Genomic DNA, 18015 nt, shown 5'->3' with positions numbered 1-18015 from the left:
TGAGGAGAGGCCCGATGTCATTAAACGGTTTACAGAAGATCATAATGAAATTCGAAAACACGGGTGAGTTGATGTGACACCTATCCTGGTGAAATAATTCACACTGCTGCTGTTGCTCTAATTGACCATGCAGAGTGTGCCCTGGGTAGTATTACTGCTCGTGTAGTGTCTCGAAAGTTGTCCATGACATGATCAACAGCACATAAAGTTTTGCCCTACATTTTACACTCGTACCCGAACAAAATCCAGACGGGGCAGCAACTAAAATCTCACGATCCGCAGCAACGTTCTTAATTTGCTCTTCGGCGCTTGGAACTGATCGAAGTTGATGGCATGTGCCTCAGCAATATTCTATTGAGCGACGAGGCACATTTTACAATACAGGGTACAATGAAAACACCGAACTGCCGAATTCGGTGTACTGTTAAACAGCGTGTTTTACACGAAGAGCCATTGCATTCGCAGTGTATAACTGTGTGATTTGGATTCACAAGCTCCTTACTCTCGGCCCTTTCTTCTTTGAAGCGAATACGACCAGAGGGCGTGTCACGTGTACCATGACGTCTGCACGTTATCGAGACCTCCTTGTACAGCACATGATTCCTGCTTTGGAAGAGTACAGCTGTCTAGAAACCACTGTTTTCTCACGTCGCTCGTCTAGTGAAATATCTGCTTAATGCAATCTTCCACGAGTATGTTACCTCCAGAGGTTTGCCAGATGCATGGCCTGCAAGATCACCTGATCTGAATCCATGTGGCTTTTGGCATTTACTGGGGACTCGTTCGGTCTCTACCTGATCCTAAGGCCAGTATGTAGGAACACGTTGCTCACTTTCCACCGGAACAGCTGCGAGCGACTGTTGAGTTGGGTTGGGTTGTTTGGGGGAGGAGACCAGACAGCGAGGTCATCGGTCTCATCGGATTAGGGAAGGATGGGGAAGAAATTCGGCCGTGTCCTTTCAATGGACCAATCCCGGAATTTGCTTGGAGCGATTTAGGGAAATCACGGAAAACGTTAATCAGGATGGCTGGACGTGGGATTGAACAGTCATCGTCTCGAATGCGAGTCCAGTGTCCTAGCCACCTCGCTCGGTCGAGCGACTGTTGGTCTCTTCATTTTATGGATGTGGTATTCTGTCGACGTCTGCAGTGCTCCTATTGAACAAATTGTGTAAGCGGCACTTAATAACAAAATCGAAATTATACCTTTTTCACTTGATTGATCTTTTCTGCCTGCATCCTGTTTCTAATCCATTGCATGTGGAAATATTTCCATTCACGACGCTAGATTTGCACCTGGTGACGAAGAGAGGAGTAAATTTTATTTTCCAACGTAATTCGGTTCCACGTTAAACCATTAGAATATCTACCAAATTTCGCTGCCATACGACAATTACAGCCCACACAGGACCTCTGTGATTAGCTGCACTTTAATTATAACCGCGTGGTACATCCCCTACCGCTTGACATAACCGGAACGTCACAAGGCAGCATTCAGAACTCACGGCGGGCAGTGGTCATGCTTTAGCTCATCAGTGTAAGTTAGCATCTCAGTTTCAGGCTAGCAACATAAAAAATGGAACATCATAATGTATGCATCAAAAGAAAGAAGAGGTTCGTACCTTCGTAGAGCCTTCCCCAACCAGTGACGTGCGCCGTGTGGCCGACGAAGCTCCTGTCGTCGGTGGGCACGCAGATGGGGATGATGTTGGGCTGGAAGGCGACGGGCTCGTAGAAGCGCAGCAGCGCCAGGTCGTACTCGAAGGTGCGCGGGTCGAACTGCGGGTGCGACGCCACAATCTGCACGCGCCGCTCCTGGAAGCCGTACGGCTCGTCCTCCGTGGACACATCGTGCTCCCCCAGTCGCAGCAGCAAGTCACTTGGCGGCACGCTGCACCAACACACAACACAACACCGTCTTACAAAACTAGCCTATCCCTTAACTTTCACAGTTGTACCAGTTCATATGGCAGCCTAGATAATGTATGTACGCTGTTGCCCATTAAAATTGTTCACGAGGAAGAGTAGAACGTAAATTTTACTTATTGCTGTTTTCATTGTAGTCGGAAGAATACACGATTTGATTTAAATGACTCTAACTCGGCTGCGCATAGAGTCGAATAGAGCTTTGATGATCGATACAGGTACATCATTCCATGCTATTTCAACTCTACGTCAGTGTTCGTCAGTCATCGTGGCCGGCGAGGGGTGTCGTGGTAGTCTCTCGGCAACCCACGGACAGATGTCTTCAGTGGGTGACAGATCTAGCGAACGGGCTGGCCAGGACAGCATGGATGACATGCGGTCTTGAATCATCTTGTTGAAAGATAACATTATAATGACATCAGAGACACAAAGAAATGTAACACCTCCTGTCCAAATTACTAACCATGAGGACCATAGATGATCGTGTTTCGTACATAGTGGCATCCTATAGCATAATGACAGCTACTGGGTCTATACGATGATTGTGAACGCAATCTGACGAGGTTCGATGATGTTTGGTTTGTGGGGCGCTCAACAGCGCGGTCATCAGCGCCCATACGAAGGCCCAATTTTTACACAGTCCAGTTTTTTTTACGCAGTCCAGTCTAGTCACTGTCACGGATTATGATGATAAAATCATAAGGACAACACAAACATTCATTCCCCGGGCAGAGGAAATCCCAACCCGGACGGGAATCGAACCTGGGAGACCGTGATCCAGAGGCAGACCACCAGACCACGAGCTGCGGACTTGACAAGGTTCGTTCTTCCCGAAGCCTTCACACACGAATACAGTGCTGCGCTTCATGCGGCAACGGGACTCGTCCGAAAAGATGCGGTGGCACTCCTGTGTCCAGTGTTGCTGTAGGATGTACCGCTGTCGGCGTCTCTTTCTCTGCTTCCGTATCAGGGGAAGCCATAGCAATAGCCGCCATGCTGACAGTCATGGCGCTCCTGATGCCGTTGCACTGTTCATGCGGATACTCGTCTTCCTACAAACAAGCCTAATTCAAGGTGTGTGACGTGGCTGTACAACCCCTCACGGCCGAGCTACCAGCATGTGTCTCTTGAGATCGAGCATTAAGTTGCATTGGGTGTCAAAACCAAACTGATCCAGAAAATATTTACAATAAGACTGACGCTGGATTGACCGTTATTAATGTGCACCATAGAAGATGGAAATGGCCAGCGCTGACGTCGATGCAGCGCTGTGCTCGATATAGCAAACTGTGGGACATGTGTAGCTGTTCTTGCTGACAGCAGCAATAGCTTTCTCAGTGTTCTGCTGTAGCTCTCCTACTGTGTGAGAATTATTTGAATACACTTGACCTTACAGTTTGCCCACGGGTAAAAATCACAAGAAGAGAGATCGGATGATCTAAATGACCATGATATTACACTGCCACCGCTGACTGTCCTCCCGTCATCGAACTTCTAATGTACTCGCGACAAGGTTGTCGAGTATGTGTGTGCTGTTAGCTCGTCTTGATGAAAATATCAGTACAGTCGTTCGTCTTCTGGGAGTTGATCTCCTTATGGATTAAACAGTTCCTGGACATGTATCTTGTCATGATGCAGACACCAGAAGTTGCGCATCAAACACCGATTTTGTGTTTATGTAACGTCTCTTCAAAGTACTGATGGGGATTTTCTGATGCATAATAGCGCGTATTTGAGAGTTCACATACCTTGACAGACTTAGCCACGCCTCATTTGAAGAAATCAAAAACTATTACAATTGATTGGTTCACCGAAATTCTAGTTTCCAACATATCGGTAGTTCTCCTGTTCATCTAGAAGGCTCAATTTCGAGCTAATCTTATTAACATTTCCGGTTCAGTTTTATTTTGCTCTTTCAGTATACGGCCCTCGGCCCTACTAAACCATATCGATTCAGTATTCGCATTGCAGCCGTGGTATCCCGAGCAGCGCTAGCAGCAATATCACGGAACAATAAACCACAATCTTGATAGACACCAGTTAAGCCACTTTCGAATTCTGACACGTTCTGATAGACATTTTTACTTCTTACACGAAGCATAATACTATCCCGTTACAACCAACCCACCTGTGAAATCCGATTTCTCAATGACAAATCTGCTAGGTAATCTTTCTTTATGTATATAATATAGATGGAGTTCCTCCTGTGTACTCCGTGTGGTTGACCAGAAATGCTAATCATTTGCATATATAAGTAAGTACAGTACTTTGTGCCGATTTCTCGTCTGTAGAATGCGACATTCATGGTATTACGATTTTAATGGTTAGCAGGGTGCCACACAAAATCTTTACACACTTCTAGCGACTGTAGAACTTCGAAATTTCTTTGAATGTATGTTCTGTTAGACAAATAAAAGGAAACACTGCATTTGCTTCGTTGCTTGTTGAATTATATTTAATCCAGACTCCAATAAGAATCGAGAAGCAGCAGCGTGCAGAAGACGTGCTAAATGGCTAAATTACATTCTTGTGCGTTGCGATGAAGTTCGAGGGATTTACACTGGAATCTCTGACAGTGGCGTAACTAGGGTAAATGGAGCCCAAGACAAACTTCGACTTTGTGCCCTCCCCCTCCCCCCCCCCCTTCTCTTTCCACCACGTCACCCCACTTACCGACTTTATCCATTTCGTCTTTTTCTTTTTATCTAGATGTACAATTTCTGATTCCTGATTGATGAACAAAACTCCCTCATCTCAGGAAGGCATTAAATTATAACACACTACGATTGCAATGGGGACTAGACACATTTTGATTAATTAAAAAAGAGGCGAAAAAGTGAACGTCATTGCTGGCAGAATAATGATACTTCTCCGTCATATTTAGCTTTCTGACAAATATGCATTGACCATATAGCCAAGATTATGATCCTTATTATGTTCTTAAACTTAATCGCGCTGGATGAAGACACTTAGCTAAATATGGAGACTTACATCACGATCTCTGATATAATTATGACCTTTTTTCTTGGAAAGCTAATAGGAACTTAAAATAATGTAACTGTGACATACCCCAGAAAATGAAATTAGTGGACTCGGTGGGAATGGGTGGCACACAGATTTCGAAGTCTCTTATGGTTTTAGATACTCCCCAGAATGCTAACTACGGGTATGAAGGAACCTAGCAGATCATGTAGCCAACAGTCTTCGTGAAGTTTGAGAGACGCAGAAAGTGTATAATTATCCTATTTCACAAAAGAACAAGTGCGACTGAGAGTTAACTGACCTTTGTCGTCTTTGTCAGACGAAAAAGGAAGCTACAGCAACCAGTTTTCTGCTAAATTTAGCATTTGACTGAAGGAAATCCGAAAATAAAACGAAAGCTTTCACTATAATTCCAACACCACAAAGGAAGTAGAATTTTCACTGACCAAATTTTCGGGGCTGAAGCATCTGAAACTCGACTTCCAAGGAACATCTTCAGGTATTTCTCTTACCCTCGAGTTGTTAAGGAATTATACAGAGGAACAAACTATATAGTACAATTTACACTACATTCATACTTCCGTACAGCTGTGAAATTTCAATTGTATGTTGAATTACTATGACTGCTGCGATGCGGAATTTTTTATAGAAAACAGTTGCTCGAAACAGTTGTTAGACACACTGACATTAAAACACCTAAACATAAACAACCATTTCATTTGTATGCGTATCTGGCCGTTAGTGTTCTATGAATGTGAAATGAATACTGAGCTCAAGTTTTTGTCGATAATACACACGTACGGCAGGTTCAGGGAGGTAGTAAGAACCATACTTACTTCTCTACACAATGCGCCGCAGTGACGGCCCAGTTTTCGTTCAGAAGAGCAGCCCCACACTTGTGCAGGTACGTCGACGTACGCCACTGTCGCAGAGATATCTGCGTGGAAATTACATTTTAACAATTAGTATCTCATAAAATAAATAATAACATTCATATAATTCATGGATCTGATAAATTGATTCAGAGATTAAGTTCCTTGTACAGTGTACAACAGTAAAATATAGGCTACAGTATTTTTTAATATCCTATTCAGTAATGAAGTGTAATGTTTGGGATCCATCCCATAGTTATTTTCAGCTAAATCGCAGAAAGCTGGGAGTTTGGCAAGATGGTTCCCAATTAGAGAAATTTAGGGCGGATTTACCAATACCGGCATTGGTCTCACAGCCGATAGAAACTTTCTGAGAACCTATTTTTTCCCTTGCGATTAATGATTGAAAAGACGTAACACCATAAGTTCAAAATATGATAAACTGAGGGGAAAACGTGTGACTTCATACTGCTTAAAATAGTGTCACTGCTCTTAAGAACCATGCGGCTGGTGTGAAATTTAGGTGAAATATCATTAGATTACTGTAAAATTGTACTGGCTATACTGTAGATAAATGAGAGTAAATGTCGCTACACCACCACGACAAAATATCGTCCCGTTATCATTAAGCTTTCGGTAAATATAAGATATGGTAGAAAGTCGTAATTGAAGAAGACCTAAATAGCCCTTACGCTTTGTGGCACTAGGAGAAGAGTATTATTTAATTGTGTTGTCGTATACTGTAGCAAAAACTGATGCCTCCACCTATTCTACATTGTGTTGTGGGTAAGCCTTCGACGTCCGCGTTCTTGAAAGAAGCATAAGTCTCGCCGTGTCTATGTTTTACCATCCGGGTGCCCACTACAGAGTGCCATTGTCAAAGCTTCTTGAATGAGCAGCCCCTGGGCGCGGTACACAGAATCAAACGAATGATTTGCCTGCATCGCGTTTGGCCTAGAAGCGTGTATTCATCCTACAAAAAGTTGGCAATAAAGTTCTAGGGACAACCATCTACCATTGTAACAATGTGGCTTTATTCCAACGCGTATTTTCATGTGATTCATAATTATGGATGGAACTTTAGGTGCATTCAGCTGTATTACATTGTTATTCGTTAATATAATCCATTCAGCTCTTTAATTGACGGCATCCGCATGATAAACTGTGAAATTATATAGTTTCACTTTCAGACGTGCTTATGGCAGTCCTGTTCAATCGAAACTTCTAAGTACGTCAACTTTCCTTCCTATCCAACGAAAACTATGTAACTTAGTTTTCATTGAGCAGGCATGAAACTTCGGTTACTGCGTATCTGGCCCTGATATTGGTTTGCGCACATGAAATGGAATGTTTTATGCCTACAGTAGCACAATTGATTTTCAGTGTGGTTAGGTTCCGGATCACATCATGTACTTCAGTGTTTCGACTGAGTTGGACTGCATCAAGCACGTCTGAAGATGAAATTGCACAGTGGTCAAAACAAATGTTGCATATCACCGAAACTCTAATACTAAACGTTGTGGTCCAGAAATACGTTATGATATCAACGCAGTGGTTTGTTTGTAATGTAATTCTGGCAGACACAGTCCCTGTTTCTACCGTGAGGGGGCAGTATGTACAGTCTATGGCAACCGTGTCAACTGTAAAGATTGCATCACTCATTATGTGTGTTATGTCGAGAGTTGTGTTACTTCAGGATGGTACGGACAGCAATAACGTACGATCAGAGCCTCGGTACAGTCATTGTAATGTATCAGGGAACGAGATAAGTGGACGGGTCAGTGAATGTCACTGTCAGTCAAAGTGATGTCTGTAGATGTCTACAGCCGTCACTGTGGCAGGATCAGCTGAGGATATTCACAGCTATAGCAGAGGAACAAAAACAACAGGTGTGCAGGAGCTACAACTGCGTACAGAAGCAAGCAAAAACCCTCAACACAATGCTACACGTCTACGGCGACTGTTCCAAACAGTTACAGGAGAGTAGGTGGCAAAACAAATAATACGAAATAGGCTCCATGAACTAGTATTACGTGCCAGAAGATCTCTCAAACGTATATTTCTAAATAGAGTTCGTAGAGGGCATAGTGTCGCATGGACACGAAACTACTCTCTGTAAACTAGGCAACAATGGGACGCAACGATCTTTTCTGATGAGACCTGTGTCGGTATCCACTCTGAAAATACTCGTGTTCGTGTGTGGAGACAACGAGGGCAACGTTTAGCTTGTAGCTGTATCGTAGACCGCCACCATTATCAACACAGTTACGTCGTGTTTTGAGGTGGAATCATTTATGGCCGCAGGACACCAACTGTGCCAAACCATGGGAGAATGACTGGTGTGAAGTATCAGGACGACATCCTTGCACGCATTGTGGCTCCGTTTGGTGAACATATTGCAGCGGGATTCACACTGATGGACGACAATGCCGGCCCCGTCATCACAAACCTGTGACCACCTTCTTAGTGCAACACAGAATCAGTCGGTAGGAATGTTCTCCATATTATCCATTGCTTATCGCTACTGAGAACGCATGGGCCATGCTAAAATGAACGCCTTGCAATCGTTCTGTCCCTTCAGAGACCTTGCAGAGCCTCATAGACGACGCTGTGGAGGAATGGGACTATATCTGACAATCTCACCTGGACGGTATGGTAATCAGTATGCCTAACCCCATTCAAAATTGTCTCCAATTACGAGGAGGGCCAATTGGTTGATAAACAAGTGTTACGCAAGATGACAGTGAGAAGAAATCTTTTGACAGATTTGATTTTTGTTTTTATTTTGTTCTTATCAAGTGGAAATGTGTTTGAATTGTTTATTTTTGTTTTCTTATAACTGTACCTGACAGAACAAAACTGAGTTTTGTTTCTTATTATTTACAGTATTGACATGTATTTTGATCACCATATAACTTCGAAACAGATCCTGTAATTGAGCAGTATCAATAAAACAGCTGAATGGATTATCCAACATCAGTACATTAATAAATACGTAATGTCTGTCACTGATAATTACACTCTTAGAAAAAGACAGCCTTCTAAATTATAGATAGGAGTTTTCCACAACGTCATTCATATAATGAATATTCTCGGCATCCAAGGGGAAAGCAGAAGGTTGTATTGTGTTGCGTGAAAATTTCGTCCCAGGTGAAGTCACTCCACTAACAGTAAGACATATAAGAAAAACACAACAGTCATGCCACTTGGACAGCTCCTGACGATGAAGATTCTGAATACTAAAAGGAGACATTTTCCATTGCAGACTGTATATTTATGTCATCTATTTGCAATGGTATTGTCCAGTTTCGACTACCACGTCATTATCAAGCATGTACAGGGCGAATCACCTAAAACTTGCACCGCAAATATTGAGGAAATAGGAACCACTATTAATGTTTCCATTGATCGGTAGTCAGAGGCTCGTACTCTTAGCCAATCACCAGATTGGAATAATACTTTAGTGCAAACATGGAACAATGGCTATTGACATTAATAAACTAAAAGTGCAGTAAATTAGAATTCATTGGTGTTTGTTGCAACTTCTAGTGCGAGTCGTTTACGAAAATCCGTATTTTGAAAAGTTCCCACACTGAGACTTGTATAGTATCTGTCGTAACACACACTAAAGATCAACACAAGTGCATACACTAGTTATGTGGATTTTGACTAGTAACGAGACAATTGAGCATCACAGGTTGTGATCAAAATGATCACCAGCAGCTGCAATACACGCTTCCAGTCTGCTATGGAACGACTGCTGCACACGTGCTATAATTTCAGCGTAGATGTCCGAGCAGGCTACAGTAATACGTCGTTGCACACCATTGGGTATATCTGGTATGTCCTTGTAGAAAGTGCCTTTCAGCTTTCCCCACAGAAAAAAGTCTACAGGCGCCAAATCCGGGTAACAAACTTGCCAAGGTACAGATCGTCTGCGTACAATCGAAAGCCTTGGGAACAATTCGTGAAGGCATTCTGTATTACTTCGTACACTATTGGCTGGACAACCATCTTGTTGGTACCACAGATTCCTCCTAGTCTTCAGAGGAATACCATAGAATACCTAGCAATAACTGACCTAAAGTGGAATGGCGACATAAAACAAACTGTGGGAAAGATTCACTGGAAGTGCGTTAAAGAAAATTAATTAACTGACGAAAGAAGAGGCTTACAAAACACTGTTTAAGACCGATTATTCAGTATTTCTCATCAGTCTGGGACGCTTACCATTTTGGGTTAATAGAAGAGACATCGTAGATTCAACGAAAAGCCGCACGCTTCGTCACAGGATCCTTCAATCGGCGAAAGAGTGATACGGAGATTTTCAATGAACTCCAGTGGCCGATGCTATGAGAGAAGCATTGTGCATCACGGAAAAATTGAAAGAGCGTAGGTTCCAGGAAAGCCTGGGCAACAAATTACTTCCTGCCACATTCTGTTCTATCGCTTAAGCCTTGTCCCGCAGTTCCGCAGGGTCAGCCATCGTTAATCGGATTTGGCATGTTAATGTTTGAGGGGTGGCCAGATGCTTTTCCTGCCGCCACCCTGTACCCCCCGGTAGGGAATTAGTGTACCCCAACTGTCTGCGTCGAGTGTAGTCCATGGAATAGTGCGAAAGTTTTCAGATGTCTGCCGGCCGTGTAAATGAGGCGGAACATGGGGACCAGCCCAATATTCACTTAGTGGGATGTGGAAAACCGCCTAAAAACGACGTCCACATTAGCCCTCGTCGTTCATGTGCCGGGCGGATTCGATCTGTGGCCGGCGCGCCTACCAGAGTACAGGAAGCAGCGCGTTAGCGCTCTCGGCTATGTTGACGGGCCAATTCCTGCCACATACCTCTAACGAAATAATCAAATGAGAAAATCAGAGAAATTAGAGCTTTTACAAAAATTTACCAACAATCATTCTTCCCACGCGCCATTCGCAAATTGGACTGGTGGGCCGGAGGGGGCGGGGGAGAGAATGGTACCAGGAGTACCCTTCGCCCCATATCGTAATGTGGCTTCCGCTTTATAGACCAGATGTAAATTAAAGGCTATCAGTCGGTGTAACACGTAACCGTTCAGGTAACAGACTTTTCAGTACTAGAAAAAAAAAAATTGGGAGTAATACTTTTGGATTCAATAAATATTTTCACTTTTCTGTCAGTTTTACATGGAGTTGTATCTCTTTAGTGAAGATGAATGAAACCGGCAGAAACCTCATGGTGCGGCTGGTATTATCTGCAGAAACAGTGGACTAGTCCTTACCTGCCAAGGCCACTTTCCGAAGGATGCCTTCTGGCCGCCCACGATCCTCGCGTCTGGTACCAGCCGCCGCCCGCACACTGAAACGCCACCACCACAATCACATTACATCCTGCAGCCTACAGTCTATTCATCAACAGCAATTTATTGTTGCAATCTTCTTTTGGAAAACTGTATATTTGCCAAGACCACAAGGAAAGATACAACGATTACTAGTGTAAGTAGCCTGTTTGAATGTTGGCAGCGCTATAGATTGTGTTAATATCGCGGACAGCGCTCTGCGCCCTCGGCAAGAGGTTCTGTGGTTGGACGGAATAGCAGTTAGCGAGTGGATAGAGAAGTGTATGGACATGTTTTTTCTTAGTGGAGACTCTGTGCTGGAAGGACATGCATTGCAAAGTGAGACGCAAGGAAATGTATGATGCCGTATCTTTGATTGGTAATGTCTGGCCAGTGGAATTATTGACAACTATATAATTTTTGGATCTGGATGTCACATGAATAAGACAAAATTTTCTAAACACATTGCTTGCTCTTCAACAAAATCTTTCTTTTACTAACCATATGCCTCCTAGTAGTTAGAGCCTATAGTAGTTGGATTCCTTTTATTTAGCTGGCTGTAGTTGCTGCTTGCAGTAATTGCTGTAGTTCGTGTTCTGAAGCTTTTCTGTGAGGTAAGTGGGGCTGGTGACTGAAATGAGTTTAGGCAATTAACAGTGTTGGAGGTAGTTTCATATTCCTTTAATTTCATATTTTTTGGATTTTTATTATTGTTAGGATTTCTTGGAATTTTAAACTTGACTCTGAGAGAACGTCTCGCTTTAATAGCTGATGTAGACACTGCCTTCAATTATGTGAACTAAAGACGGCCATTTAACTGGTCGAGACTAGTAATCATTCTATCCTTCTTCACAATCTTGGCAACTAAAATGTCTTCCAAAAGAAGTGTACACTATATTTAAAGATCGTCTCGTGCAACACTGTCAATATCAGGTAATTATAGTAATTTAGCTGGTCATATTTTATTGATCGTTGTTTTATTTCTAGGTGAACTCTGTATTATTGTTCTATTGTCATTAATGTTTATGTTAATTACTATAGTGAGTACCATTTAGATGATTAACACAAGCTTTTCATCAACGCTACAATACAGTTTCTTCAAGGAACGACATCACTTCTTCAAGAATGTAAATCTTCACTTGGCTTCAACTTACCTTCTCTGTAATCAGCGTTGCTAAGATTTGCAAGTATCTCATCAACCCCTGAAAACAAATTGTCGCAATTTATTACTGTGTATTTTCGGGAAGAAACATTTCAAAATCATATACAACCGGAACTGCCAAGAAGTAAAAGCTGCTTTCAAAATAAAAATTATTGTATTATTGTCATCAACTAGAATCAGTGAACCATACTATTTTATATCTGAATACAGATGTACTTTATTTAATCATAAAACATAACTTTTTATCGAGAGTCAGACATTTGTAATGCTCTTTGGGGTATGTAAGTCATCCAACATCCTATTACATCCAGAAAACTTGCCATGTTATGAATGCTAGCTTGTTGTTTGTTTGCTTCACTAACGTGACAAAACGTATATAACAGCAAGAAAATAAAGGCTCAGATGAAAGCTGTGAAACATGTACAAAGTTATTCAAAAAAAGCAGAGGCCCTGTAACAGAACACACTTGTAACCAAATTGGGCCCTGGGGTGGCGCAATTTCAGTTTATCTACCAAGGTTTTAGCAGGTTGCACATTCGGAAGCTAAAACTGAATCATGAGTGGCAGATCAGAAAACTGATATTTTTGACAGAAAGACATCTGTAAACTGAAGTTGGTATAGATGGAAGAAGTGCTGGGAAACATTTTTTAATGAACTGAAGGAGAAACATGTATGAAAAATATAGGAAAAAAGCAAGTAAAACAGACAATTGGTTAAAATCGAAAATCAAGAAACAACGTATGTGCTGTGTGTAAAGTACCTGGAGTGGTCACAGTAGTGGCAGCTGGCGTTGTGGTGGGGATGGTGGTGCTGGGTGTAGTGGTGGTGGTGGTGGTGGTGGTGGTGGTGGTGGTAGTGGTTGTGCTTGTGCTGGGGGTAGAGGGAGAAGAGGTGGGTGCTGAGGTGGAAGTGGGGGTTGTGGTGGTGGCGAGCGTATCTGGTGCCGCAGTGGTGCTGGCGCTGGTGGTTGTGGTGGTGGCGGTGCTGGTGGTGCTCGTGGTGGTGGCGGTGCTGGTGGTGGTGCTCGCCTCAGGCTGCGACAGCGACACCTCCACCCAGCTCGCGCTCGTCGTCGCCTCGTCAGGACCTGTCTGGCTCGCTGCTGGTACAAACATACGCACTTTTTAATGGATTGTATCGTCATGGGATACTACATCATTACTCATAACACTTCCAGTTGAGAACAGAACTCACCACCAAATAGTGCTGAATTAAACCACAAACACACATCCAAACCAGCCAGTGGAGCTAACTCTGTGGAGCAGATGAGATTCTGCTAGGGGCGAGATGTTGCCTTACAAGGACGTACACAAACACCATCGTCTGGGATCACAACCGCGAGCTTATATCTTAGCCGTTCTCAGGGAATGGCCCCTAGCAAGCATTTGGACCTTATGATGCAAGCTAGCTAGTGAACAATTAGAAGAAACTGTTCCTTGAAGAATGCTCGATGTGGTCACATATCAGGACCAACTCACACAATGCGATCTTTCGTCTGTCTGCAGGTGATGTTGAGAGATCGACAGTGGGAAGAAAGGGTAACGACGAAAAAACTTAAGATGAAGAAGACATCATTTATTGCATACATGATCAGTCACGAAGAAACGATTCCACTGCACTGTGGAGACAGTGTGGAGGGGCTTAGACGAAGTTGTGGAAGGACCCATACACGGTGAGTGAGGCTTTTACACTGATTCCGCCTTGTTCGACTGTTCCGAAGTCCACGCTTGTCTCGACTAGTGTGCAGTTAATCCCAGAAAAAGTTCCACGGAAATTTCAAATCGCTCTACTAACAGGCCCGCTCTCCTTGAGGACGAGGCATGCTGCTTGCACCAACTCCGGGACATGTGGCGCAAGCTGCGCCGCACCAATCAGTATCATGTCACCGTGGCCAAATTCGGCTGTAGCCAGTCGCTTGCACATAATTTGTTTCCAATTCCCTAATGAGTTGGACTTGTTCACAGCAGATTCGAAGCCCTAAGTCCTTATTTGAGATGTTAACAAACGCCATTGATGCTTGACGATTTCCCTACAGTCTCATTTATCTTATTTTCTAATCGTTGTAAATGTAATTTTTGCGTTTGTATACAGATGTACACCACAATGTATAAAAATTGCAAGTTGCTGCTTATCTGAACGTGATGTCTAAATTAGTTGAAAGTGCCCACGAAACCCTGGGATGCTGTGAAGCAAAGAGCGCGACAGAGTTCTGTTCTAGGTTCACAGTTTTTATTAATATGTATTAATGACTTCAAATTTATCATATATATGTATCATCTGTCATATACATTTGCAGACAATACAAGCACCTGTATGAAAGATGTGGACGGACTGTCACTTAATTGAAGAGAAAACTGTACACAGCTTGTGACACAGAACCTGCTTTAAAGCAAAATTTCATCTCAAATCATCAGCGAAGTCAGGATTCTCAATATGTAGAACTAAAGACAGAAATAAATATTTGTTGGGAGTATCACATTCATCATCATGTGCAGAAACATTACGTTCTTCACGACTGAATTCCTAACATCAGTGTTAATGCGGATAGTCGTATGGGAAGAGATGGACCAACTTCCTGGTGTTCACGTTCTTCTGACTAGTGATCAAGATGCAGTGTCAAGGTGCGGAACCAGCGAAGAAATCATTTTACTAAAACTGTTTATATTTTTACGTATATTAATTTCCAGATTTGTCAGCTACAGTTCGGAGAATAAAATAAAATAAAAACTTCGAGCCTTCAAAATACCAAGTACCTATAGAAAGCTACGTTTATCACACGTTACTTTACAGTTGTTTGCTTGAGGCCCAACGCACATGGACAGACTTGAGGTTTGACTGGTAACATTCCAGTCGAGTAAAGAGGAACATTCACAGGCTAAGTGCTACGTTTATCACACGTTACTTTACAGTTGTTTGCTTGTGGCCCAACCCACATGGACAGACTTGAGGTCTGCCTAGTAACATTCCAGGCAAGTAAAGAGGAACATTCACAGGCTAAGCATAACTTCTGCCACCAACAATTCTGACACGGTTTATGTGTCCACTGGGAAGAGACCGAGGAAAAGACACTCCCCAACGAAAAAAGAAGAACCAGAAAGTCTGACTTCCCGAATGTAGCTGGAAATGACTGTGTTTTGAAAGTCTGTTAATATTACGGCCCTTAAATCAATCGCATGACACACGTGGTTCTTAAATTTTTGGACGAATTGTTTTCAAATTATGCGTTTCTCTTTGTTTCAGTCCCTTTGAAGTTATGCTCAACAGATGTACTAAGCAATCATGTAAACAAATTATTACATTAAGACACTATATTTTTTGTCATTATTATTAAAACCGTAGGCTCGTGAAAAGTGGGGTTAACGGCAAGTTCTGTCTGGAGGGTGTCCAACACCACTACGTTCTCTGGTTTCGGCTCATGAAGAAGAATGGACTGCCATTTCTCATCTAGTTCAGACACCTCACAGAAAGTGGCCCCAGCAGTGTTCAACCCGTCATAATGACGAAGGGTGGACGCACCCCATATTAGGGGTTTTAGTGGGAATTTCAGACTTCACTCAGTCTTGAAAGTAAGTTATGAAAATATTTTTAAGTTTAGGTGTAAACCAGGTAGCCAATGACGTTATTCGGAACTTTCGTTTCAGATGTAGCAATACCAATATGTTTTCCATAAGGCGCATAACCAATGGGTGGTGGAAGTATTTCGTGCCCATCCTATTTTTTTTAAGTATTCGTTATTTATTGTTGACTTACATTAACAATATACTTTTTAAGGAGGCACTTACGATTTAGTAGAGCCCAGAACATGAAAATATCTCTTAGCACACTCGTAGCCGTACCAACGCGCTTTCATTAACTTGTACTACCAAGGGTGCGATTCTTTATTCGCACTCTGAATATCTTTTAAATTCAAATTTCGTTAATTTGTGTTTACATTTAGTCAAAACATACTTGTTGAAGAGATATTGATGGGTAAGCAAGGCCCTGACCCTGAAAATGTTGACTATGACATTCACTGGGCAAAACTGACATGTGCTATAAATAATTAAATTTTTTGGTTAAGGTTAACTGAAAAACTAAAATCATTTGTGGAATCTAGTACAAGAATTCATTAAAGACATAAAATATTTTTCTCAAAATTTTGAAATATGAAGCAACTGACTAGATTACAATATTTCAAAAGGTGGGCATAAAGCACCCCCCTCACCCTTTTTTATTATGGGGGCAAAGGCTGATTGTTTGGGAAAGTATTGCATATAATTTAAATATAAGTAAAATCTGCTTGGTGTTACATTCCTCATGTCATCTTGCATTTGTGTAGCAAACATGTTTGTTTATACTTATAACACGCTGTTTTCAAATTTGAAAAGCTGATTTTTGCACCGACATGGGTTTAAATTTTTTAAATTAATTGTTATAACGATGTCAACTAACCGAATTGAATAGCTTAATGATTTAAATTCTTTCCATTTTGAATCTCGTTTAATCATAAATTGTATAGTCAGTTATACAATTAAGTAATAAACCGCAAATACTGTGTTGTAGGATTTTATTCGAAATTGTTTTCAAATATTATATTACAGGTTAGCTGTCACAAAACTTGGCGCCGCACACTTTCAGCGTAGTGATATGCAGGTGCTAAGTCCGGCCCTGTAATGAGCAGGTTCATGCCCTCGCCAGGTGAGCCGAGTCGGCTTCCGGCTGAGTGCGCTGCTCCCGGCATGCTTCCTGAAGGCGGGCCTCCGTCCACGTGGATGCCACCCAAGGCCGGGGTACTCGTCGACCTGCTTTCGCCGTGATTCACGCTGGAGCGCCTTTTAAGCCGTGTGCAGTGACTCACGCATTCTCGAGAACATCTCACTTCGATTGTGGGTTTAGAAAACAGGAATAAAGGGAAAACAACTCACAGAGGAAGCCACAGCTGTGGTGAAACATGCCTGGATAGTAAACAAAACAAAAAGTGTGTTCTTTAAAAAGGCGGCTCCTCTTTTGTTTCATTATAACTTTCTGCAAGCGTGGGAATAGAGCTTAAAATTCCGTCTACTGTCTTTTCAGTAGGGTATATGTTTCTTCATCAGCCCTTCAGTCAATAGGCAAGGAGCTCCACTGTGATGTCAAAAAGGCACTACACGTATCTAAGAATTTTGCTGATTTCTGTTATTACATCACAATAAACTAAGTTTCATGATTTAAATAATAAAATATCGGGCGAGTTACGTTATTTTCATGCACAGCACGACACGTTTCGAAAATTAATTCTTATTAACATGTTCAAATATTTAGAGGGATATTTTATCTTATGTTTGAGTGTGATTTGTTCTGCTTCTGTTGCCCAGCAGAGAAGCAGAAACACACAGACACACGCAAACGTCAGATAAAATACCGATGTAAATATTTTCAAGTGTCGTGCTATGCATGAAAAAAAGTCCGATTTATGCAGTGTTTTATTATTTAAATCATGAATGACACGGCTGCAGGCATTTAAAAAACATCGGTTATGATGAAAGAACTTAAACTAATTTTACACGTTGTTTACATTCTTATATCCACTTACATATTCCTAAGATGATTTTCAGCTTTTTATACATTTGAAATTCATATAATAGCAAAATTCTCAGATACGCGTTACTGGCATGTTGCAGTCACAATGATAAATGATGGTTGTGCTCCGGAATGTGCAGCAGCGAAGTAGAAACGCAACTGAAAAGACGATACACGTATATTATCGTTAATATTTCAGCAACAAAAATATTTATTCTCAAT

The 18015-nt window shown here is 42.1% G+C and overlaps 1 protein-coding gene across 2 annotated transcripts in view; it reads right to left on the bottom strand.

Moving 5' to 3' along the window:
• LOC126299143 (serine proteinase stubble-like) overlaps positions 1–18015 on the bottom strand; it is a 204680-nt gene that overhangs the window by 19759 nt on the left and 166906 nt on the right. The window contains exons 4-8 of one of the 2 annotated variants that reach the window (XM_049990911.1): positions 13016–13354; positions 12247–12294; positions 11036–11112; positions 5745–5845; positions 1623–1891 (exon numbers count right to left, since the gene is read on the bottom strand). In XM_049990911.1, the coding sequence (XP_049846868.1) occupies positions 1623–1891; positions 5745–5845; positions 11036–11112; positions 12247–12294; positions 13016–13354 (834 nt within the window). Of the gene's footprint in view, positions 1–1622; positions 1892–5744; positions 5846–11035; positions 11113–12246; positions 12295–13015; positions 13358–18015 lie in introns of both variants that reach the window. The other variant, XM_049990910.1, reaches the window with a different exon arrangement.

This window comes from Schistocerca gregaria, chromosome X (genome assembly GCF_023897955.1).
Source record: "Schistocerca gregaria isolate iqSchGreg1 chromosome X, iqSchGreg1.2, whole genome shotgun sequence".
In the NCBI taxonomy this organism is placed as follows: Eukaryota; Metazoa; Arthropoda; class Insecta; order Orthoptera; family Acrididae; genus Schistocerca; species Schistocerca gregaria.
The sequence above is the reverse complement of the archived record's forward strand: the minus strand, read 5'-3'. Positions and strand labels throughout refer to the sequence as shown.